The sequence below is a fragment of the Chlorocebus sabaeus genome, chromosome 26, assembly GCF_047675955.1.
Source record: "Chlorocebus sabaeus isolate Y175 chromosome 26, mChlSab1.0.hap1, whole genome shotgun sequence".
NCBI classification, from domain to species: Eukaryota; Metazoa; Chordata; class Mammalia; order Primates; family Cercopithecidae; genus Chlorocebus; species Chlorocebus sabaeus.
The window spans coordinates 15,693,957-15,719,349 of record NC_132929.1 but is presented as its reverse complement, the minus strand read 5'-3'; the positions used below and the strand labels follow the sequence as shown (position 1 = coordinate 15,719,349).

The window sequence follows — 25,393 nt, the reverse complement described above, 5'->3', positions numbered from 1 at the left end:
ACAGCCAGTCACGGACCCTCCGGCCTCCCACGCTTCCAGCCGAGACAGTCACGCTCCGCGGGGCCAAGATGGCGCCCTCCCCGCGGCAGCCTGGGCGCGAGAGGCGGGGCCGCGAGTGCCACGTGACCATCCTCGCCAGCCGCGCGTCCCCGGCTGCCCCAGGCGCGCACCAAGAGTCTAGCAGCCGCGCAGACGGTGCCGCTGCCCCGCTGGGGGCGTCCTCCCTCTTCCCCGCCTGGCTGTCAAGCTCTGTTCTAGCGGCCGAGGGCCCGAAGGGGGCTAGGAAAGGGGGCGCCCAGCCATGCAGAGGCAAAAAGGCGCTGCGGAACGGGGTCCCCGCTGCCGGTGCTGAGGCAGGAGGTCGGAGCCCCCAGTGAGGGGCTGGGAAGCAGGACCCAGCAGGGGGGTCTTGTCGGGAGGCTGGGCGCGCAGGGCCAGGCTGCTGTGGGCACTCAGGGCTTTCCGCCCAAGCCATGGGCGCTGTCGGGCACTCGGGGGTCCCCTCGTGGCTCCGGCCACTCGGCGTGGGCATTTCGTTGGCTTCACATCGCCATCCAGCGTCGAAGCCAGCAGGACTGAAAAATAGCTCCGGCCAAACGTTCTCCTCCCGCTAGGGAGAGGAGCCGAGTGCGTCAGCCCGAGGGGACTGGAGAGGGATGCCCTAGCCCTCGGGGGGGCGGAGGTCCCGCGGTTGAAGGAGGCAGCGGGAGCGGAGAGCGCCCTCCTTGACCATCGAATGCCTCCTTCTGTGTTTCTATTCCTGCCGAGTGGGCTGGGCCACGCTGACCACCCTGGAGGAGGGACGGACGACGCTCGGCGGGCTCTGACCGTGCCGCCTTCATGTGGCTGCTGACGGGGATCCAGGAGGGAGTGGGCATGGGGCGCAGCCGCTCCTCCCTCCCTCCCCGCCTCCTGGGCGCCGGGGTTGGCGATGTGGAGACGTGAGGGGACCCGTCGGCTGCCCCGGCTCCTCCAGGACTCCACCAGGCGCCCGCGCGTCCCTCCTCACCCGGAGGAGGAGAGGCTCCGCGCGGGGCTCCGAGGCGGGCGGCGCGCGGAGCCGGAGTCCCAGCCTCGCCATGGGACATAACGGGAGCTGGATCTCTCCAAACGCCAGCGAGCCGCACAACGCGTCCGGCGCCGAGGCTGCTGGCGTGAACCGCAGCGCGCTCGGGGAGTTCGGCGAGGCGCAGCTGTACCGCCAGTTCACCACCACTGTGCAGGTCGTCATCTTCATAGGCTCGCTGCTCGGTAAGCCTCCCGCGGGGTGCCTCCGGCCCGGGCCTCCCCGAGGGTACAGGCTCGGAGAGCCGGGAGCAGGGCCGCCCAGCCACCGTGGGTTTCGGGTGCCTGGCAAAGTGCAGAGTTGGAGGAGGCTTAAGGATCCCGGGTAGCTGCAGTGTAGTTAAGCAGGGACGGTGGACTCCAGCCTCCACGCGGGAGCGGAAGAGTTCCAACAGGGCTTCCTCGTGGCCCGAGGATGGAGCGGGATCCAGGCGGGGGTCCCCCTCCTCAGATGGCACTGGCGGAACGCTCCTGGGTGCCCGGCTGGCTTCAGCTCTTGTTTACAAATAGCGAGGAATAAAGATTCTGTGGGAATTTGTTACTGATGATTGAAAGGAATGTTACCCATTCTGTTAAAGATGTTTTGCGATCCCATCTTTCCATATATATATCGAAATAATAATATGTACGATTATTTTGATAGACTCTTATTCTGTGCATGTTTTACGGCGTGCTTCTTCAGAACACCGACCTGCTGGTAAACAAGCCTGTGAAGTTAAGCTATATGTCGCCTGTAGATGATTTTAAAACAACAAAACAAAACCCACTCTACTTCCCCATCTATGTGTTAAGGTACAGAATAAAGGTAGGATAAAATACACACACACATCCCAGATTTAGGTATAGTCGTTCAGGGAAGAAAAGATCAACGAATTGAAATGAGTGAGTAGTAACATATTAGACTCCTAGTGTGAGAACTACCTGTACTTCTCACTACTCTGAAATGACAATAGTCTTTATCGCTCCTCTTCAAACATTAAATGATACAAGCAATATTCATTTCTATTGAGGTCTACTGAACATATTGCAAACCACTTGGATATATGTGGCTTCCTTTCCCGTGTCCCTGATGTGACGTTTATAAGGATGTGATGTTATTGGCAAGAACAGTCGTAAAGTTTCAAAGTAGGAATAGGTTACTTTTTGCAGACACTTGTGAATTTCTATGGAAACTAAGATAACTGACATTTAATAGACTATTTTTAGAAGAATTTCAAATGTTTGGAATTTCCCTTCATACTTTCTATTATTGTCATCATTCCATTCTACTCTATCATAGTATTTCTCTTCCATTTGTTTGTCACGAGGATATTTTCAGGAGTAGATATTAGTATTGCTATATCTAGGTGTGTGTGTGTGTTTTAAGATGTGCTTTTGTGACTGGGATGTTAAATGCACATTAGCAAAGCAAAAGCCTATGTTCAAAATACTTTCAGTATTCATGATGCATTGTAGGTTTTTGGGAGTTAAATTCTGAGTATTGTCACACTTAAAGTGTGGGTTATTGGAGAGGTAGTAGAAGTGACTGTATTTTTATTTCTGCAGGTTTCCCCCCAATATACATATACATGCATACATTCATACATACATACATATGTTTTTTTCTACCCCCACGGATAACTTTAACTCTGAAGAAAGATGGTGTTGGGAGGAGAAATTCTGAGAAATTTTCTCATGGTTTGAGTCTAAAAATTTGAGTACTATTGAAATAGAAGACAGGACATGTATGTAAAAGACATAGCAAATAGTGAATATTTAATGAATGCTACTTCTGTTACCCATGCCCTTTCCGTAATTGTAGGTTGCATTCGATTCAGGAATTTCTAGATAAATCTGCCCTTATTTCAGCTTTTGTACACATAGCACTTGTGAGTGACATGCAAAACCTTCTTTAGTAGATGTCTCCAAAGGACAACCTGATTTCCTCTTGATCTTTGGTGCCTGATAAGCTAAGGAGTCTTTTTTTTTTTTTTTTTTTAAGACAGAGTTTCACTCTCGTTGCCCAGGCTGGAGTGCAATGGCACGACCTTGGCTCACTGCAGCCTCTGCCTCCTGGGTTCAAGCGATTCTCCTGCCTCAGCCCCCCCGAGTAGCTGGGATTACAGGCACCCACCACCACGTCTGGCCAATTTTTGTATTTTTGGTGGAGACGGGGTTTCACCATGTTGGCCAGGCTGATCTTGAACTCCTGACCTCGTGATCACCTGCCTTGGCCTCCCAAAGTGCTGGGATTACAGGCTGAGCCACCGCGCCCAGCTGGGAGTCTTCTGTTACCCCTTCAACATTACATGGACTCTCCTAAAAGAGAATTAAATTTGCTCCTTTTTGTATGCAGAAAAAACCCCATAAATCTGGACAGTATGTCTGGTTTCCTTAAAAGTTTAGCCGGGCTGGGCGTGGTGGCTCATACCTGTAATCGAAACACTTTGGGAGGCCGAGGCTGGTGGATCACTTGAGATCAGGAGTTTGAGACCAGCCTGGCCAACATGATGAAATCCCAACTCTATTAAAAATACAAAAATTAGCCGCGTGTGGTGGCATGCACCTGTAATCCCAGCCGCTCAGGAGGCTGAGGCAGGAGAATCGCTAGAACCCAGGAGATGGAGGTTGCAGTGAGTCGAGATTTTGCCACTGTACTCCAGCCTGGGCAACAGAGTGAGACTCCGTCTCCAAAAGGAAAAAAAAAGTTCAGCTGAATCACAACATTATGATATACTATATACTTGTTACTTATTTATTTTATTTTATTTTATTTTCTGAGATGGAGTTTTGCTCTTGTTGCCCAGGCTGGAGTGCAATGGCAGAATCTCAGCTCGGCTCACTGCATCCTCTGCCTCCTGGCTTCAAGCGATTCTCCTGCCTCAGCCTCCCGAGTAGCTGGGATTACAGGTGCCTGCCACCACGCCTGGCTAAGTTTTTGTATTTTTAGTAGAGATGGGGTTTCACCATGTTGGTCAGGCTGGTCTCCAGCTCCTGAGCTCAGTTGATCCACCCGCGTCAGCCTCCCAAAGTGCTGGGATTACAGGCGTGAGCCACAGCGCCCTGCCTACTTAGTGGTATTCTTGATTCATTGTTCTCTAAGGACTTGTCCCATTCAAGCGCATCTGTGTACATTAGAATTCTGATAATGTCTGTTGAGGCTCAGAGCTTAAGTTTCAAAGCCATGTGCAGTCAGATGCAAGGCAAGTAAACTTGGGAAGCACATTTCATAAAGCCTCCAAATAGAGAAAAATCATAGATTAGGAATAAAAGAAAAGGAATCTGTATGATTGAAAAGTAAATTGTGGGAGGATGGAATAGTACCTGGATAAATAACTGATTAAGTAACTTACTTTAGTTTACTTATTTCTTCTGCCCCCAAACATAGACAAATTAGTTTTTTTTTTCCTCTTTAAACAAATTTAAATATACTTATATTCTCTAAATAGACTTCTTTTTATTGAGATTTCCAGAGGCCCATTATTATGTGAAAATAATTCATTTGTACTACTCGTGTCTTGTACCTCTTTTTGAAAATTATTTTAGTGTCTTGTATTAGGAAAAATCCCTAAGAACTTGGAATAATTGTAATATTCCAACCGGAAGATACATTATTTGCTGTGTTGAAAATGAACGCAAGACTTGTACATAATATTATTCAAATAATATGTATTTTGGGGGTTTGCATAAACTAGTGTTTCTCAGCCTTCTTTATACAACATCTTGGCATATCTTTAGGGTATGTTGTAGATACTGAAATGGAGTAAAATAATTTAGATTTCTCTTCAGTGGCACCAATCACTTTTAGTAGTCAAAAGTGTGAAATCAAAAACTCCAAAAGATCTGGAATCACCGTTTCCAATTTAACTGGAAATTGGAAGACAGGAACTTCCAACTGGAAGTTGCCTGTCATCTGTGCCAGTCATCATCGGAGGTATAAGAGATTTTTATAAATGACTTTGCTTTTATTTAAAGAAAATTAACATGGTGGGCAATAACCCACAAGTATGTATCCTACATTGCAATTTATTTTTTACTTTTTTTTTTTTTTGAGACGGCATCTCGCTCTGTCGCCCAGGCTGGAGTGCAGTGGCACAATCTCGGCTCACTGCAACCTCTGCCTCCTGGGTTCAAGCAATTCTCCCTGCCTCAGCCTCCCAAGTAGCTGGGATTACAGGTGCCTGCCACAATGCTCAGCTAATTTTTTTGTGTTTTTAGTAGAGATGGGGTTTCACCAAGTTGGCCAGGCTGGTCTTGAACTCCTGACCTCAGGTGATCCATCTGCCTCACCCTCCCAAAGTTCTGAGATTACAGGAGTGAGCCACTGTGTCAGGCTGATTTTTAACATTTTTTAAATACAGAAATCAGCTTCCCTTTGTCTGGCTAGACTGCCAAATGTATGGTTCTTATTCTTAAGCCATATTCCCTTTCCTTTATAGACTGAATGTTTATATTCCCCCTCAAATTCATATGTTGAAGCCCTAACCCCCAATGTCATGTTATTAGGATGTAGTACCTTTGGGAAGTAATTAGGTTTAGATGAGGTCATGAGGATAGAGTTCTCAAGATGGGATTAGTAACATTATAAGAAGGAACCAGAGAGCTTACCCTCTCTTTCTTTGCACCATGTGAGGATATGGCAGAAGGCAGCTGTTTGCAAACCAGGAAGAGGGCCCTCTCCAGAACCCGACCGTGTTGGCACTCTGATCTCAGACTTCCTGACCTCTAGAGCTGAAAGAAATGTCTATTTTTAAAGCCACCCAGCTTTTGGCATTTTGTTATAGCAGCTGAAGCAGGCTAATACACTTGTGAATGGTCTATAGTGAGCATGTGAAATTGATGACCCTAAGTAAAGATCCACCTTGCCTGTGGCTTGATTCCATGAGGTGGTTATTGAAGTATTCATTTGAAGAGAAAGGTGGGAAATCGACTTGTTAAATCTGTTCAGCAGATCTGTTGGATAGACACTAGTTTTGCTCATGCTTGCTTATAGTCTTTGAGCAAAATCATATGGGGTACCAGGAAGGTTCATGGTACTTGTTTGATAGAGAAGTATACTTGTGCTTTTGATAGTGTTTGAAATTAACCAGGTAATACCTAGATAATTCTTGGAGTTCCTTAGTTAAATGTTTGATAGATGTGTTAATACTATAATACTAGTTTGTGCTTATAATTTATAATTACTCAGGATCATTTTTAGTTAACAGTACTTACAGCCAATAATAATATAATATCAACAGCCTTACCTCTACATGGAGTTTCTGTCTTTTGTATGCCTAAAAACCTAGCAGACTACATTAAGAATAAGGTATCCTGGGCCAGGTGTGGTGGCTCATGCCTGTAATCCCAGCACTTTGGGAGGCCAAGGCGGGTTGATCACTTGAAGTGTTTGAGACCAGCCTGGCCAACATGGTGAAACCCTGTCTCTAGTGAAAAATACAAAAATTAGCTGGGCATGGTGGTAGGTGCCTATAATCTCAGCTATTCAGGAGGCCGAAGCAGGAGAATGGCTTGAACCCAGGAGGCAGAGGTTGCAGTGAGCAGAGATCGTGCCACTGTACTCCAGCCTGGGTGACAGAGTGAGACTCCTTCTCAAAAAAAAAAAAAAAAAGAAAGAATAAGATATCCTGAATTGATGCCTAAGGAGGCAGGAGGTGGTGGGATCAATAGTTACTAGCTTAATGTATTGAATCAAATTGCCTCACTTTGTCTTTTATTTCTATATGTCTATATGATAGAATTCTTCTTGGAAATTACATTCTGTGGTGAAAATTTTTAAAAAAGCTTTATTGAGATAAAATTCATACAATATAGAATCCATCCAATTAAAGAGTACAACTCAATGGTGTTTATTTTTTTTTTTGAGACGGAGTCTCGCTCTGTCTCCCGGGCTGGGGTGCTGTGGTGTGATCTGGGCTCACTGCAAGCTCCGCCTCCTGGGTTCGCGCCATTCTCCTGCCTCAGCCTCCCGAGTAGCTGGGACCACCACCACGCCCGGCTAATTTTTTTGCATTTTTAGTAGAGACGGGGTTTCACCGTGTTCACCAGGATGGTCTCGATCTCCTGACCTCGTGATCCGCCCGCCTCGGCCTCCCAAAGTGCTGGGATTACAGGCGTGAGCCACCATGCCCGGCCCAATTTTTTTTTTTTTTTTTTAATTTTTTTTTTTTGAGACGGAGTCTCGCTCTGTCGCCCAGGCTGGAGTGCAGTGGCGCAATCTCGGCTCACTGCAAGCTCCGCCTCCCGGGTTCATGCCATTCTCCTACCTCAGCCTCCCCAGTAGCTGGGACTACAGGCGCCCGCCACTGCGCCCGGCTAATTTTTTTCTATTTTTTAGTAGAGACGGGGTTTCACCATGGTCTCGATCTCCTGACCTCATGATCTGCCCGCCTCGGCCTCCCAAAGTGTTGGGATTACAGGCGTGAGCCACCGCGCCTGGCCAACTGAATGGTTTTTAGCATATTCACAAAGTAGTACAACTACTACTACTATTGAATTCCAGAAGATTTTTATCATCCCGTAAAGAAACTATGTATCCTTCGGTAGTAGCACTGCCTTTTTCCCCTCAATAGTTTGAGTCCTAGGCAACCACCACTCATTTAGTCTCCCCTTCCTTCCTTCCTTCCTTCTTTCCTTCCTTCCTTCCTTCCTTCCTTTCCTTTCCTTTCCTTTCCTTTCCTTTCCTTTCCTTCCTTCCTTCCTTCCTTCCTTCCTTCCTTCCTTCCTTCCTTCCTTCCTTCCCTTCCTTCCTTCCTTCCCTTCCTTCCTTCCTTCCTTCCTTCCCTTCCTCCCTCCCTCCCTCCTTTCTTTCCTTTCTTTCCTTTCTTCCTTCCCTCCTTCCCTCCTTCCTTTCTTTCCTTTCTTTTCTTTCTTTTCTTTCTTCCGACAGAGTCTTATTCTGTCTCCCAGGCTGGAGTACAGTGGTGCGATCTCAGTTCACTGCAACCTCCACTTCCTGGGCTCAAGTGATTCTTCCCCTCAGCCCTCTGAATAGATGGGACTACAAGCGTATGCCACCATGCCCAGCTAATTTTTATATTTTTTGTCGAGATAGAGTTTTGCCATGTTTCCCAGGCTGGTCTCAAACTCCTGGACTCAAGCAATCTGCCAACCTCAGCTTCCCAAAGTCCTGGGGTTATAGGTGTTAGCCACCAGGCCCGGCCCTACTTTCCGTTTCTATAAATTTACCTGTTCCATAGATCTGTCACACAATATGTGGACTTTTGTGACTGGCTTTTTTCACTTAGCATAATGTTTTCAGGATTCATCCATGTTTTAGCCTATATTAGCACTTTTTTATTGCTGAGTAATATTCCATTGTATGGATATATTACATTTTGTTTATCCATTCGTTTGATAGACATTTGGGTTGTTTCTACTTTTTGGCAGTTATGAATAATGCTGCTCTGAATATTTATGTACGAGTTTTTATGTGGACATATGTTTCAGTTCTCTTGAGTATATACCTAGGAGTGAAATTGCTATATCCTATGGTAACTCTATTCTTTTTAGGAACTGCCAGACAGCTCCAAATACCCCTGGTTCTGCAATGAATATACTTTTGTTTTATTTGGTGACATTTTGTAGACTAGGAGGAAATTTGTCTCAAAATGGGAACATAGAAACATAGCTATGTTTTCCTCTGGGGTGTCCAAGTCTCAAAGTCTCTTGTCCCTAGAGTTTGCCAAACAGTTTCTGCGTATGTCACTTATCTGAATAAACCATTTAGATTCTGTAGTGACTGGAAACTGTTGTGAAAGCTTGTTTTTTTCTTTTCTTTTCTTTTTTTTTCTTTCTTTTTTCTGTCACCCAGGCTGGAGTGAAGTGGTGTCATCACGGCTCATTGCAGCCTCAACTTCTCAGGCTCAGGTGATCCTTCTACCTCAGCCTCCAAGTAGCTGGGAGTATAGGCGCACTCCACCACACCTGGCTAAATTTTTTTTTGGTAGAGATGGGGTTTCACCATGGTCCTCAGGCTGGTGCAGAATTCCTGGGCTCAAGTGATCCACCCACCTCAGCCTCCCAAAGTTCTGGGATTACAGGTGTGAGCCACTTCACCTAGCCATGAAAAGTTTTATTGTCAGAGAGTTACCACATTAGCTGGGTGGAAAATTGTTATCAGTCATTTAGCACAAAAACATAGAGGCATTTTTGCCTAGCCTGGAAGGTAGGAGTGGCTCTAGGCAAAATTTTGTAGTAAGGATTTACCCTAGGCAAAACTAAAAAATAAGAAAACTTTATCTTAAAAAAAAATCAACTCATTTTCAGTTTTTATTGCATCTCTTCTCAGAAACCTCTTGTTTTCTTGTTCATTGTGGATGCCCAATGACCTTCTTCTGAGTTGCTGAGTTGTCCTCTCTCTTCCAAAGTTAGCGGTATCTGTATTCTATTCCTTCATGGTAGCTAAATAAATCATGTTAAATGCAGATGTTAACAGATGTTAGTGTATTAGAGTATTTTAAAATCGTGATCTTTGAAGGTTTTTTTTTTTTAAGAAGGTATCTTAAGCAAAAAGGATGACTTGAACATTTCATATATTTGACAGGTAAGAGAGAGAAATGGGTGGGACGGATCTTTTAAGTTTGATTCTACTAAAATTGTATCATGGAGCTAGGGATTATTGGCAGAAGGAAACTAAGTATAAATAAAACCTCCCTTAACATGCTGTAAGGCACGACCAAAACTCAATAAGCTAAGCATGTAGCCCTGAACCTTCTCAGTTATCACTGTATCAGTGTTTTTACAAAGCATCCTCCCCCTGCAGCATATATGGAGACGTTTCTTCATGGCTTCTCTTACTGAAAACTTTTGAATGCCCCTGCTCAAGGTGGAAATTTGTTGTTGTTACTATTGTTTTCATTTGTTTTTGCATTTGCAAGCAATTTCCAGAGAAGTGCCTTCAAACTGACCTGAGGGATATTTTGATCAGTGGCCACATTTCATTTGGAAGAATCGTAGGAAACAGTTCTTTCTGGTCTGTACTGAAAACTTGCTTCACCGTAAATGAGATACTAAAAAACTTTCAGATTAAGCCTCAAGTGTTTAGATATGTTGGCACTAAATAAGTTTGTAACAATGGTTTATTTTGGAATAGTTTAGTTTTGGAATAGTTTATTTTTTGTTTTTTATTTTCTTTTCTGATTAAAGTTCCTCCCTAGGGGCAAAATTACCAGAGTTAGGGGCAAAGCATGAAACCTGTCCAGTCTCTCTGATTTACCCACTTTTTTCTTTTGTGGAGTTTAAAAAAATACAGAAAAAAATTAACACATTATTATAAATCTACCACTCAGAAATAACAATGTTAACATTTTGTCATGTTTCTTTCATATTTTATTTTATTTTTTTGATACGGAGTCTCACTCTTGCTCAGACTGGAGTGCAGTGGTATGATCTTGACTCACTGCAACCTCCACCTCCTGGATTCAAATGATTCACCTGCCTCAGTCTCCTGAGTAGCTGGGATTACAGGTACATGCCACCATTGGCTAATTTTTGTATTTTTAGTAGAGATGGGGTTTCACCATGTTGGCCAGGCTGGTCTTGAACTACTGACCTTAGGTGATCCATCTGCCTTGGCCTCCCAAAGTGCTGGGATTACAGGTGTGAGCCACTGCATCCGGCTGTTTTATAAAAATAAAATGTTGCAGGTACAGTTGAATCTTCCCTGTGCCTCTCCTCAACCTTTTCTATCTTGTCTATTCCAGAGCTAGTCACTGTGCTGAATTTGATGTGCAGTATAAACTTCTTCCTGTCTTTGTCCTGTTGTTTCTGCCTGTTGCTTGCCTGTGATCATGAAGTTTTGTTTTGTTTTTTTCTTTTTGAGATGCGGTTTGCTCTTGTTGCCCAGGCTGGAGTACAGTGGCGTGATCTCAGCTCGCTGCAACCTCCCCTTCCCAGGTTCAAGTGATTCTCCTCCCTCAGCCCCACCAGGCCCAGCTAATTTTGTATTTTAAGTAGAGATGGGAGTTTTACCATGTTGGTCAGGTTGGTCTTAAACTACTGACCTCACATGATCCACCAGCCTCGGTCGGCCTCCCAAAGTGCTGGGATTACAGGCATGAGCCACCATGCCCGGCGGAAGTTTTTATCAATTGATACAAATGCTTTCTGTGTAATTAGGTACCTTTGACTTATCTCCAATGTGGTAACTCCCAACCAAGAGTATTGCATTAGCCTTAGATTTACACATTTATAGTTTACAACATATACCACATTATTTCATTCAGTCATCATAATAACCTTGTGAAACAATGTAGGGGACGTTTTCTGTTTTTATTTTCTCAGCACATCCTTTCCTCCTAACAATATTGCTCTCCCACAACACACGCACTTCCACTGGTGACATTCCCTTCTTGTATTCATCAGCATTCTTAGTTGCAGACAACAGATCCTCCTGTCAAAAGAAGACATAGCTATAAAAGCATTTAAAGAAAAATGTTTCCTTGTGAAGATGGATTGCAAGGGAGTTCAGGCTTTAAAAGGACTGGCTTGCCAAATGAAATATACAACAGGTAATTAAAAGAAAACCTCAAGATTACCAAATTTACAGTTATTTTGGTTGTAAAAAAAAAGCTAGTTATTTCATGAGTGTTATAACCTCAAAGATTGTATCATCCCTTCAGATATCAGCATTAAAAGAGCATAACTTTGTGAAACAACAAAGTTGTTTTTATCGGAAAACAGTAGCTTACAGAAAAGGCTCAAGATTTCATTTATTTTGAGAACCAGAACTAGATAGAATGGCCTTAGTTTTTTTTAAAGGTATGTCTTTGTTTTGGGAGAGGGAAGGGGTTCCGGCTGTGAGTGCTTTGTTTTGTTTTTCTTCTGGCTGTAGGGTATAATGTGTACACACTTGCATAATACAGCAGGGCAAGGCATTCGTTTTACTTCTGTATCAAACTAGCCAGTTTATGAAGAAAGAAATTTATTACAAAGATTATGTTGCTTTTAGAATTTATGAGAGGGTCTGGGAACCAAGCTTAGATGCCACGGAGCCAGGGACACAGTCAAGAAATATGTACAGCCATTTCACTATTCTGGCAGAAACCATGAAGCTGTTGCCATGTACCACCTATTATGTGAGGGATTAGGCACATAACCCTAGGACACAGCTGGTCCAGAAGAACCAGAGGCATCCATCATCTCCCTCTCCTTACAGAAAGAATCTGATGGCTCTGCATCCAGCCCCTACCCCACATTAATCATGTCCACTTTCCTTGGGAACATCTGTTGGGCAGAACCTGGATCATAAGCCTGTACCCTCGCTGCAAGCCTGTCTGCAAAGTAGTGTTTTAAACTTTCCAGCCTTTGTAGCAGAAGGTAGCAGGTGGTTGAAAGATTACAGAGGGAATATTGAGTGAACCAGACTACGGTATCTACCACTTTCTACTTTGTGTGTGTGTGTTTTTTTAAATATGATTTCCCCTCACAGTACTCTGTGTAGCTCCACTCCCACCCTGGGATATGAGGGTGAACACATGATTCAGGCTTTACTGATCCCAGTATCCTGTTTCCCTGTCCATAAGGATTAGACCAAGAATGGTCATAGGATCAAAGCTTGATCAATCAAATCAATCAGCATCCTTGATATAGAGATATTGCTAAAGGCGCCATCTTTTTCCACAGGAGTGCTAAGCAGGGATAATGGAAGCCAGGAGTATCTGTCTGCTTAGGAGAGAATGAGGACAGAAAGATATTGTTTGTATCCCTGGAGGGCCTGAGTCTAATTCTGCCCCCTGCGTTTTCCAATTACATGAACAACAACAACAAAAATCTCCTTTATTGCTTAAACTTGTTTGAGTTGGATTTCTGTCACACAAATATCCTGACTGATAACATATAGTATTTTTGCGCTGTTGGCAGATAAGTCAGATGTACGATTCATATCCTACATTTGCATGAGCAAGTTCAGGGGGTTAGTGACTCATTTAATAGCACATTCTCACAGCCCTGCAGGGCCTGATGCAATGGAAATCAGATGCCCAGAAGAACAGCAGCTGCAATCCAGAGCCTGGAGAATTGAGCAGGAGCTAGGGATGGCCTGGCCGCTGAAGAGGTGCTCACACTGAGGAGGATCATAAAGTCTGGTAGTGGAAGAAGTTGGGAGGAGAAAGTCATGCTTAGGCTCCAAGAGCCCAGGCACGTAAAGAAGGTTGGAAGCTGTGGGATTGGCAAAGGTTCATGGATGTGCAGAGGCAGAGGTCCAGGGGAGATTTTATTGGACCAGGAAATACTGTGGCAACTGTCCCAAATCAGCACACAGCCTGTGATTCTTTAAACGTCTATTTTAAAATTTTGTTTTGTTTTTTGTTTTTGAGACAGGGTCTCACTCTTTCACCTAGGCTGGAGTGCAGTGACATGATCTTGGCTCACTGCAACCTCCGCCTCCTGGGTTTGAGTGATTCTCCTGTCTCAGCCTCCTGAGTAGCTGGGATTACAGGCATGCGCCCCCACGCCTGGCCTAAACATCTGTTTTTAATCAACAGCTTTTTATATATAAATAGTTTCTGATAGTTAATTAACATAAAAACTTAGTGGCAAGAAAAAAAAAATCTAGCTGTGTTAGAAAAGGGAAATATGGGCACTGTTTGATGTAGCCACACAGAAGATGATGAACTCAATAGTCTCTAGGTCATAAACCGGCTTCAGTTTTCCTGAATGTTTTAAGAGCTTTGGGGGAAGTCAGCAGGCAGGGAGGGCTAAGGGTGAGTTCTGGAAACACAGCCCTTGCTACGGTTAGTTATGGAGTATGGATGAAATACTGGACATATGGCAGGTGTGTGGTTGGGAAAATGAGCTGCTTCATGTTTTCTGGTTTAGACGGCTAGTGGCCAGCTCTCAGGACTGTGAAAACAGAACTCTCCTGTGGGGGTGAATTAAGTGTCCTCAGCTGATCCAAGCTCAGGGCTTGGAGGGGTGAGTGGGACCTTTGTTAGCACTAAGCCCAGGCATCCAAATGCAGATAAGAGTCTGGGCTCAATCACATGGGCATTGTCAAGTTAAATAGACAATGCAAAGGCAGAAGGCACCGAGCAAGAGGTGAAAGGTGGAGAGGAGCAAAGCAGAGAGATCCTGCACAACCTCTAAACTCTTTTTACACTTCTTTAACACATCAAGCTCAATACTTGCAAAGACCATTGACTTGGTTGTTCTCTCTGCCTTAGAATGTTCTTTCCTAGACACTACTCGTGGCTGGCATGTACCCATCCTTTAAATTGCAGCTCAAATGTCACCTCTAACGGGTCTTCCCCCATCACTTCTATCACACCACTCTGTTTATTCCCTCTGTAGTGGTTATAACTCCAGAAATCATCTTGTTTGTGTAGTGTTCTCCCCTGCTCCATTAGAATGCAACACCTTGAGAACTGGGACTTTGTTTCATGCACTGCTGTGTCCCCAACATCTAGAACAGTGCCGGGTGTGTAGTCGGTGCTCAATACATAGTGATTGATTGAATGAAATGTTTGGGGACAATTAAATAGGATAATTAACTAAATAATCAGTATTTTGATTTGCATGAGACTTAGGGCCCTTGTGAAAATAAACATGAATCTCATCCATAGCCAGGATTCAAACACACATGGCCATGCCCAGTGAGCTAAAGTGGTGCTTACAAAAGCCAGATATCTGGAAGGACAACAGGTCTCTTGATAGGAAATCCACAGGGGCAGAAGGTTTCACCTTATTTAAATAAGAATGAGCCTATGAGATAAGACAGGCAGCATTTTAAACCAGGCAGCATAATGTGTGTGGGATGTCCTTACAGCTTTTGGAGGCTTTGGAGATGTCTTAGGTCAAAAGTATGGCCAGAAGCAGCCTGGGGACACATGCATTCTTTGCCCCCATAAGTTTGGGGAGTGCAGGCTGCCCACTGTAGCCTCTTCTTTGAACAGCTTATTAGCCCATCTCTTGCTCTTTAGGTTTCTCAGACAGAAAACAATCACAAATTCACAGTGAACCCCAACTGCAGGGGACACAAATCAGGTGTCTGCATGGGCTTGTTGAAAACCCCTAACCAGGCCTGAGGGCTTTGATGGGCACCCCCACCCTTCCTTCCTGGGCAAGTAGGACTCACATGCACCCACAGCTGTCTATTCCATTATATCCTCCAGGTTGGTGAAGGTTTGAGTCTTATACCTCTTGACTACACTTTTGAAACATTTACATCTTGATCTGATACCTTACTTTATATGTATTATATCTTGATGCCTTGGTAGAATTTTCTGATTCCAATTATCAAAAGCGTGTGAACCAGAGCAACTCCATCTTGAACAGAAGCTGGGTAAAATAAGGCTGAAACCTGCCGGGCTGCATTCCTAGACAGTTTAGGAATTCTAACTTACAGGATGAGATGGGAGGTCAGCACAAGATACAGGTCATAAAGACTTTGCCGATATAACAGGTTGCAGTAAAGAAGCCAGCCAAAACCCACCAAAACCAGGATGACAATGAGAGTGACCACTGGTCGGATTCACTGCTACACTCCCACCAGTGCCATGACAGTTTACAAATGCCATGGCAACATTAGGAAGTTACCATATGTGGTCTAAAAAGGGAAGGCATGAATAACGCACCCCTTGTTTAGCATATCATCAAGAAATAACCATAAAAATGGGCAACCAGCAGCCCTTGGGACTCCTCTGTCTGTGGAGTAGCCGTTCTTTTATTCCTTTACTTTCCTAAGAAACTTGCTTTCACTTTACCCTATGGATTCGCCCTGAATTCTTCCTTGCACGAGATCCAAGAACCCTCTCTTGGGGTCTGGATTGTGACCCCTTTCCTGTAACACAATGACTGGACACTATGTTAATTTAGAAGTGTTTTTTCCCCCCTACTTAAAATTCATGATGCAGTTTTGTTCAAAGTCTCCACATACCTCTTCAACATCAGCATCTGCTTTGGCTAGAAGCAGTTCGGAGCCGTCTCATACAGTTTTTTGGAGGCCCATCGTCATTACTTCAACCTCTGTGAGTAAGATGCCATACTTAAAAAAACTCACATAGGTTATAGCCACTGAAAATAGGATGCTAAGCCACAGGTAACCAGTCTGATTTTTTTAGGACTGTTTTTCTTTCTTCTCCTTGTTTGGTTTCCATTCACAAATGCCATGACATAATAATGTATGGTTTTTAAAGAGAACTTATCAAACTTGCAGTTGTGAACTCACACACCCAGGAATGATGAATAATTTGCTTCTTTTTAAAACTTACTGCATCAGATGACCTCGACAGGAAGCCCAAAGTAGCATGGACAGAGATAATTTCAGGTCGTCGTGCCTTCTCCAAACAAAGTTCCAAATAATTTGTTATTTGTTTCAAATAAAGTACGGATGCTCCTTGACTTATGATGAGGTGTCCCAATAAATCCACTGAGTTGAAAGTATCATAAGCTGAAAATGCATTTAATACACCGAAACTGCCAAACATCATAGCTTAGCCTAGACTACTTTAAATGAGCTCAGAACACTTACATTAGCCAACAGTTGGACAAAATCATCTCACACAAGGCCCATTTTATAATGAAGTGTTGAATACTCCATGTAGTTTATTAAATACGGTGCTGAAAATATATTGCTTTTGCACCATGGTAAAGTTGAAAAATTGAAAGTGGAACTATCATAGGTTGGGATCATCTTTAATTGAGCGAGTGCCTTGTATTAGGAGTGACTTTGTATTTTCTGAGCAAGAATTTTTGAGGACTTCTCTGCCTTGTGTAGAATATGTGATATTTACTCCCTGGTTCCCTGGGCATCCCCTTGCGTGCTCATTTGCACCTTTATTAACAACTACTTTTTGTTGGGGCTTCCTGTGCAGTTTCTTAGGGCCAGAAACACTTTCAGAGGCTGCTAACTGGAAAGGAAAGAATAACTCTCTGAAGTCAACCTGAGTGTTAATTCAATTTCCAGGAACACAGAATTCAAGCGAGACTCCAGCAGAGACAAAATAATCAAATCTCAGCTTCCAGACCCTTTCATTGATTGATGAGAATAGCACCTTTTGTATTTGTCCTGTTGTTTCTGTGGCCTACTCCCAAGATTGCAAGTCTTTAGCAGCAATTGAATCTACAAATGACCAGAGAAGACTTAAGATGAAGCTTTCTGCCTCTGCCACATGAAAGGCAGGATTAGGGACTAGAGAGCTAACTGCCTATTTCTCTGCAGGATGCTATTATTCTTAAGATTGGATGGAACTTTTCCCTGAAGAGTGCCAAATCATTTTCCTTGTTAATAACAAATCAATGGGCTCTAGCAGGTAAGGATCACACTAGGTGCTTGGGAAGGGTAAATTCTAGCCTGGCCTTGCTGTCCAATGGTGGGTTGAGTGCTGGTAAATCACCTTGCCTCTTTTGTGATTGTACTTGCAAGGCAGAGATTCTTCAACCTCGTGTGCATAAAAATCACTTGTTAAAATGCAAATTATTGAGTTTCACCAACAGAAATTCTGGTTTAGTGGGTTTGACATGGGGTCTTGGAGTCTATTTTTTTTTTTTTTTTTCTTTGAGACAGAGTCTCACTCTGTTGCCCAGGCTGGAGTACAGTGGCACAATCTCGGCTTACTGCAACCTGTGCCTCCTGGTTTCAAGCGATCCCCCCACCTCAGCTTCCCAAGTAGCTAGGATTACAGACATGCACCACCATGTCTGGCTATTTATTTTATTTATTTTTATTTTTAGTAGAAACAGGGTTTCACCATATTGGCCAGGTTGGTCTCAAACTCCTGACCTCAAATGATCCTCCTTCCTTGGCCTCTCAAAGTGCTGGGATTACAGGTGTGAGCCACTGTGCCAGGCCTGGAGTCTATATTTTTAATGAACATGCTAGGTGACCTTGATGCAGGTGCTTCACACTTTAACATTGATCTAAGGGCTGCCTGAACAACTTCTTAGTGCCGGTGGAGATGACAGGTGAGCATCAGGGATACTCCCAGGTTATAGTGCCAGGAGAGTTGGGAAGGGAGAAAGCTGTTTAGGGTAAGTGCTGAGGTCATTAGAAGACTTTTTTGTTGTTGTTCGTAGGGGAGTAATAGCATTGCCCAAAGCCAGCTTATTCTTGCAAAGAGAATGGTTGGGACAGAGAAGAAGTAGAAATTTAATTTTGGAGTTATTGGTACCAGTCCTACCCATCTTTTAATAACTAGTGTTACTTAAGGGGTGAAGGTAAAATGGAAAAATATAGAGACTTTGATATGAATAGGGAGGGCCCCTTCCCTAATCTGACTTATGGAAACTTTCCTAAAAATTTTATACCTAAGATCATTGAAGTTCCTAGTTCTGCTTCTGCCAACCATTTCCATATCATTCCATATCCTATACGTAATAATTAAATTATTTAAAAAGGCAGGAAGGGAGTTCTATTTGCCTTTTGGGTACATCTTGTTATTAATATAAAGGCAGTGTTGGGTATTAATATAAAGGTAAAGATCATTGAATTTCCTGGTTCCGCTTCTGCCAACCATTTCCATATCATTCCATATCTGATAAATAATAACTAAATTATTTATTCAAAAAGGCAGGAGGGGAGTTCTATTTGCCTTTCGTAATATACAGGTAGTGTTGAGGTTAGGTGACCACTTCCCATTCTCTTCAGGCGCTTGTTCTCTGCCTCACAATCTGATATCTCACTATGGAGGATCAGCTGGTATACTTGGCTGTCAGAAACATGATAGAACTGTCTGAAGCTTTCTTTTTTCCTACTTCTGTTCTAATTCTGTTCTTGGCAGTTTTTAAAAAATTCACAAAACTTTCACTGAGATAGAAGTGAAAACATGAGACCATGTGCACCGTATCAGGGGACTCGTCATCTGCCACTCCTCAAGTTGCTGGCTCCTCTCCCCTTCAGCCATTTCAGTCTTGCTGTGTTCTGCCTTCTTCTGCAATGGTGGTCAAAGGTTGCTTTCAGCTGGGCACAAAAGAGAACAGAGGGGGCAAGTGGGTGATCAGAAGGGCCGATTGAGGGCTGTTGGGCTTTGGGGATAATTGTGACTGATTTAGCATGCAAATCTCTTGTTAGAATATGGACAACAGGGGAGTACGTGGGCAGCTTTAAAAGTAACTGTACTTTCATTTGGTCTCTTTATTAGGCATTCTTATTGTTAATATCAGACGTCTTTAATTTGTGTACTGTTTCAAGGCATGAATGCAAAGGCTACATGAAATCTCCATGGCCAACTTGTAATTTTAACGTGAGTCTTATGTTGTTGCGGTTGAAGAATGTAGGTTTAACTGAATTCACGTATTATCCTTCATGTTAACTTCCATATATTGACTAATTGAAATTAACCTCTACTACCATCTTCAAGTCTTTAGGAGCCAAGATTAGCACTTTATCTTCATCATTTAAATTTACCTAGATTTTATCCTTTAAATTTGTCTAGATTTTATTTTAATTTATCTAAATTTAACCAAAATGTTTTAATTTTTTGTATCAACTTGTTAATTTTTTTGGTGGGGGAGAACATGATTATATTATTTAACGTTATTGCTGTAAGTGATACTACCTTTGTATCTTGTATTTCATCTAAATTATAATTTTTGAAAAAGAGTTTAATGGTCAGGAAGAGAAGATTGGAAATCTTGCCATTGGAGACCTGCTAGAATCTAGGTTGATTTTAATTTACTAGTCAAAACCATTTTGGAATGATCATTAAGCCAGTTATGAATACATTCAATAGAACTATCACCCCAGCCCATATTTCCTTATCCTGATAACCCCTTGTCAAGACTTTAATACATTTTGTCAGATACGTTACCAAAAGCCAGATATGCTATGTCTACTGCATCGTTTAGGCTTATTGATGTAAGAAAATAAGGAGAATCTACAGCTACATGATTTATTCTAGTGTATCCATGCTGGCTCCTAGTGACTACTTCTTGTCTTCCTGTTGATCATTCATTCTAGCATTAGGCTGACCAATATGAATTTTGCTATATTTTTCTGGTTCCCCCTTTCCTTGTCTCCAGGCTTCTGGTTCCTTTCTTATTATCTGTAATTCCTTAAGGTTCTTCAGAGTTGATCTGGAACTTCTCATACTTCAATGTGTAAATGAATCTGCTAGGAATCTTGTTACACAATACAGGTCCAGGAATCAAGGGGTAGAAACAGGAGTGGCTCCCTTTACTGTTACTCCTAGTGATCCACTAGGAAAATTGTTGTTTTCCATGCTTAGAGACTTAGTTCCAAAGGGAAGGACAGTGATTCCCTTGAACTGGAAGCTGAGACTGTCATCCAGTCCCTTTGGGCTCGTGCCTCTCAGTCAACAGGCAAAGCAGGGGGTTGCTGGACTGGCTGGTGTGATTGGTCCTGATTACCAAGGGTAAGCTACACAATGGAGGTAAGGTAGAGCATGCCCAGGAGGTCTACGATGGAGTCTAGGATTCTGTATTTCCTGCAGATGTCTAGCTGATGTTGATGCTGCTGGTCCACAGGCTCTACTTTGAGTAGCTAGGGACTAGAAGACTTGGTGTTTTAGGTCGGAGATCAGCTTTGAGTGCTCCTCTAGAACAGGAAGGAGGTCTCTAGTGGCTAGTGCTCTCAATTTCTTATTCCCACACTTACAAACTCACCAGTATCCTTATCCTCCAACAGTTATGTCCTTTATTCTTTCATCTTCAAGGTCTCTTGCTCCTTGACCCCTTCTCTCCCGACATAGTGCTTGCTTTCTTCTTCCTTTCACAGTTATACTTCTTGGAAGAGCAGCCTTAAATTTTATACTTCCATTTTAGCCCTCCCCAGTTACTCCACAATCAACAACTCTGATCATGTGTCTTTCCTCTTTGAAACCCTGCCCTGGCTCCTCATTCCCTCTCTTGTAGTGACATCCCCTACATGGCTCCTGTTTCCCTCCCTAGCTCGTCTCTTTACACTCCAGGAGTTCCAAATTATGCCTGGCTCCTAGGGTACATTATTCTCTTTCCAGTCTTCTTGCCTTAGCTTTTGCTCTTCCTCTGTCCATAAAAGCTCTTCTCTGCTTTGTTCACCTGGCTATCTCCTCTCATTCTTCAGCTGTTCCTTTCACTCTCTGTCTTTGCTTAGGAACCTAAGTTCCATTCTTTGCTTATATGTATTATTTGTATAATTCAAGAACAATTGAAAGGAAGGACACCTGTGTTTTCCCTCTCTGGGGTGCATCTGTAACTGTAGAATTATTTTAAGGAGGTATTATCTTGACATGGTAGTGGTCAATCTTACTGAAGGGTTTTAAGGATACCAAGTCACTTGGCAAAGTCACTGTAAAGGATACCAAGTCACTTGGCAAAGTCACTGTAAATCTTGTTTGAAAAAAAGCGGGGGCCGGGCGCGGTGGCTCAAGCCTGTAATCCTAGCACTTTGGGAGGCTGAGACGGGCGGATCACGAGGTCAGGAGATCGAGATCATCCTGGCTAACACGGTGAAACCCCGTCTCTACTAAAAAATACAAAAAAAAACTAGCCGGGAGAGGTGGCGGGCGCCTGTAATCCCAGCTACTCGGGAGGCTGAGGCAGGAGAATGGCGTAAACCTGGGAGGCGGAGCTTGCAGTGAGCTGAGATCTGGCCACTGCACTCCAGCCTGGGCGACAGAGCGAGACTCCGTCTCAAAAAAAAAGAAAAAAAAAAAAAAAAAGAAAAAAAGGGGGAAGACTTAATCATCACTCTGTATGTGAAGAAGAATATTTTTAATTACTGTATCATTGTGTGAGTTACTCTACTTGATCTATACAATATTCACTGACATTATGGTTTCGTGAAAATGAAGCAATAAAATAAAGATAATAAGTTTTATCAGATGAGAATATTTTCACTAATTTGGTCCCCAGAGACAGTGATGAATGGTAAGGTTTTCAGATGATAACTCAGAATTTTGACAACTTCTTGCATTGGTCACCCTTGGGAGCAGTGACAGATAGGGTCACTTGCTGGCTAAGAGAGTGGCCTCATGCAAATCACTAAGCTAATTAGGTTTTCTCAACAATAATAGGGAATAGCAATGGAGAGCTGCCAGAAAAGATGCAGACACTGAGGCCTTGATGGATTATTAGCTGATTATTCAAGCTGTAGAGGCTCAGGACCTGAGATAAATTGAATTAAGTCCAAAAGAAACTAGACTATGGCCAAATAATTTTTTAAACATAAAATTTGGATGTTTCTCATGATCTCTTAGGCAACGAGTGCAATTTGCTATCAGCTGCATTGTTGCAATGGCACTTGCAGATAGCAGAAGGGATGGTGAGAGGTGGGGGGTGAGGCACTCATAGACTTAAAACTTATTTGCAAAGTGGCCTTAATGTGTGTGTTTGAGAGATAAGTCTTAATCCCTTGCATACAATAAGTGTTGTGTAAATGTGTATAGACTGACTGTATGTTGTGTGAAATATTTAAATTAAATGAAAGGATTGCCCTTGCTTTCAGGAACAGTTTTTTACAGTGTGGTTTTGTGTCTGCTGTATCATGTGGCGTCCTAGATTCCTGTCACTATTATAGAGAAAGGCATGCAAAAGAGAATCAGAATTGCCGGCTTCATTAAGGATATAGCACGGATATAATTTCGTTTTCCTCAGGGTCATGGAACTGTTGATGAGTTATTTTGTAGCTGACATGCTTGGAGTGGGAGCTCCGGCCTCTTTTCACATTGCTGATTTCCTGGGCAGTCTGTCTCTGGGTAATGACTCTCTTGGTTTGTGTTGCCTTTCAGCATAATGCATTTTTCCAGACTGAACTCTGTCTTTTATATAGGTTGTACCAGAAAACGAAGAAACCACAACCAGAGATAGAGGCAATGTTTTAAATTGTGAAAGCTCATAGTTATAATAGTTTATTTTGTGAGAAAGTACTTGGTCAGTCAAATCTATTCCTTTCTCTCTCTTTATAGAGACAGGATCTTGCCATGTTGCCCAGTCTAGATTCAAACTTGGATCCTCTGGCTTCAGCCTGTGGAGTAGCTGAGATTATAGGCAGGTGCCACCATGCCTGGCTTAATCCTCTTTTGAGGATGATGTTCCTGGGACTTTGCCTAAGACCTTTGTGGGGTAGTGGATCAAAGGGATTTGGAATAAGCCAGCTCTGAGTTTACGTCCTGATTCTGCCCCTTGATTGTGTTTTGTCTTGAGCCGGCTTTGATTATTTTAAAAATAACTTTTTACTAATTATAAAATAGTAGCGAATTTAGAGAACATTGAAAGTTACAAAGAAGAAAAGAATATTCATGTAACAATAAGATAAAATGCTCATGAATTAACATTCTTTGAAAGTATCATTTTATACATTTATATGAGATTCAATTATGTAACCATGTAACCATTCTTATATTTTTTGACATTGAAGATGTTTCTTGGTTGGACCATTATAAACAGTGTTGTCATGAAGGCCAGTTGGGTTAGCTCACACCTTTAATCCCAGCACAGGCTGAGGCGGGATGATGGCTTGAGGCCAGGAATTTAAGACCAGTCTCGGCAACTTAGTGAGACCCTGTCTCTACAAAAAAATGAAAACACTAGCCAGGCATGGTGGTATATGTATGTCTATAGTCCTAGCTACTCAGGAGGCTGAGGTGGGAGGATTACTTGAACCCAGAGGTTCGAGGCTGCAGTGAGTTATGATCATGCCAGTGCACTCCAGCCTGGACAACAAAACGAGGCCTTGTCTCTAAAAAAATAATAATAATATAAAAAATTCTAAAAGTATTGTTGTGAAGAATCTCTTAATTACAAAAATTTAAGTATCTTTTTCAATGGGGTAGTTTTCTAGGAAGAGAGTTTTGCTTGAATATTTTAAATATTTGCTATCAAAGCTTTTAATACTGGAAAGTTTTTCAGAAAGGCTTTGATCGTTTATAGTTTTACCAATAATTGTGGAAGAGTAAAGGGTAAGTAATTTAACCAAGCTTCAGTTTTTAAATCTATTTGCATCATAACATTGGGAGGATATGGCCTAATGTAAAGTACCTAGCCCAGCAACTGGCAAATATTATTAATGTTTTTAGTGTCTGCTTTAATATATTAAGTGTCCATACCATATCATTAGATGCTCTACGGCCCTCATCAGCCATTAAAAAAAAGGAAAATAAACTTTTACAGAGTTATATTTGTTGTGATGTAGAATTATGTGCGAGTATCTAGCCTAATGTTCTTTTTTTGAAAGCTGCCTTTTAAAGTAAGTGTATTTATTAAGGTGAAAAGTACAGGGGAAAGACAGTGTGGTATTTATTAAAAGTATTTCTTTTGAATTAATTAAAAAACACAGGAAATTATTGCAGTTCATTGAAAGCTTAGTCCAACTGGCCATTGTATTTATACTGGTTTTAATATAGTATCAAATCTTATATTGCACAACTACTTGAATTCAATCTGTGTTTCAGTCACATGTTTATTGGCTGATGGGAGAAGCAAGAGAGTCAGAGATCAATATTCTCGATATCCCAAATTGTCAGTGTTAATTAAAATGACTTGAGGGCTGTGAGCCACCTTAAAAGAAGGCATAAAATAGTATGGTAATTTTAATAACTAAATCAAGAAATAATGAAACTTTGTATCTTATTTTTCTCATTTCTACCTATTCTACAGCATAGAGCTTGGCTGCATTAGTTTCCTAAGACTGCTGTAACAAACTCCTGCAAACCAAATGGCTTAAAACAACAGAAATGTATTTCCTCACAGTTCAGGAGTCTGAAATCAAGCTGTCGGCAGGGCTGGTTCCTTCTGAAGGCTCTGAGGGAGAGTCTGTTCATGCCTCGGTCTTAGCTTTTGGCGGCTGCCTGCGTCCTTGGCCTTCCTTGGCTTGTAGCTGCGTCACTCCAGTCCCTGCCTCTGTGGTCACAGGGGCCTCTTCCATATGTTTCTTCTGCCTCTGGGTGTTCTCTCTTCTTATAAGGAACCCTAATGCAATGTGACCTCATCTTGATTACTACATCTGCAAAGACTGTTTCTAAAAAAGGTCATATTCGCAGCTGGCCGGGGGAGAGGGTGAGGAAGAGGAGGGGTTATTACATGAACATATCTTTTTGTGGGGACACAGTTCAACTCTTTTTTTTTTTTTTTTTTTTTTTGAGGCGGAGTTTCGCTCTGTCGCCCAGGCTAGAGTGCAGTGGCCAGATCTCAGCTCACTGCAAGCTCCGCCTCCCGGGTTCACGCCATTCTCCTGCCTCAGCCTCCCGAGTAGCTGGGACTACAGGCGCCCGCCACCTCGCCCGGCTAGATTTTTGTATTTTTTAGTAGAGACGGGGTTTCACCGGGTTAGCCAGGATGGTCTTGATCTCCTGACCTCGTGATCCGCCCGTCTCGGCCTCCCAAAGTGCTGGGATTACAGGCTTGAGCCACCGCGCCCGGCCACAGTTCAACTCTTTACAGTGGCAAACACTAAGTTCAAATAGAAACTCATAAT

General features: G+C 42.9%; 1 protein-coding gene and 1 long non-coding RNA gene across 3 annotated transcripts in view; one reads left to right on the top strand and one right to left on the bottom strand.

Annotated features, from left to right (window-relative positions):
* The first annotated feature begins 239 nt into the window (after positions 1-239).
* Positions 240-25,393, top strand: part of GPR176 (G protein-coupled receptor 176) — a 120,779-nt gene continuing 95,625 nt past the window's right edge. For both annotated transcript variants that reach the window (XM_008017079.3, XM_073012046.1), the window contains exon 1: positions 240-1,251. In XM_008017079.3, the coding sequence (XP_008015270.2) occupies positions 1,080-1,251 (172 nt within the window). In that variant the 5' untranslated portion in view covers positions 240-1,079. The remainder of the gene's footprint in view (positions 1,252-25,393) is intronic.
* On the bottom strand, positions 10,303-24,958 carry LOC140710443 (uncharacterized). The gene is made up of 3 exons (XR_012091457.1): positions 24,668-24,958; positions 18,823-18,940; positions 10,303-11,437 (listed from the first exon to the last, which is right to left on the bottom strand). It is a non-coding gene; the product is annotated as an uncharacterized lncRNA (long non-coding RNA).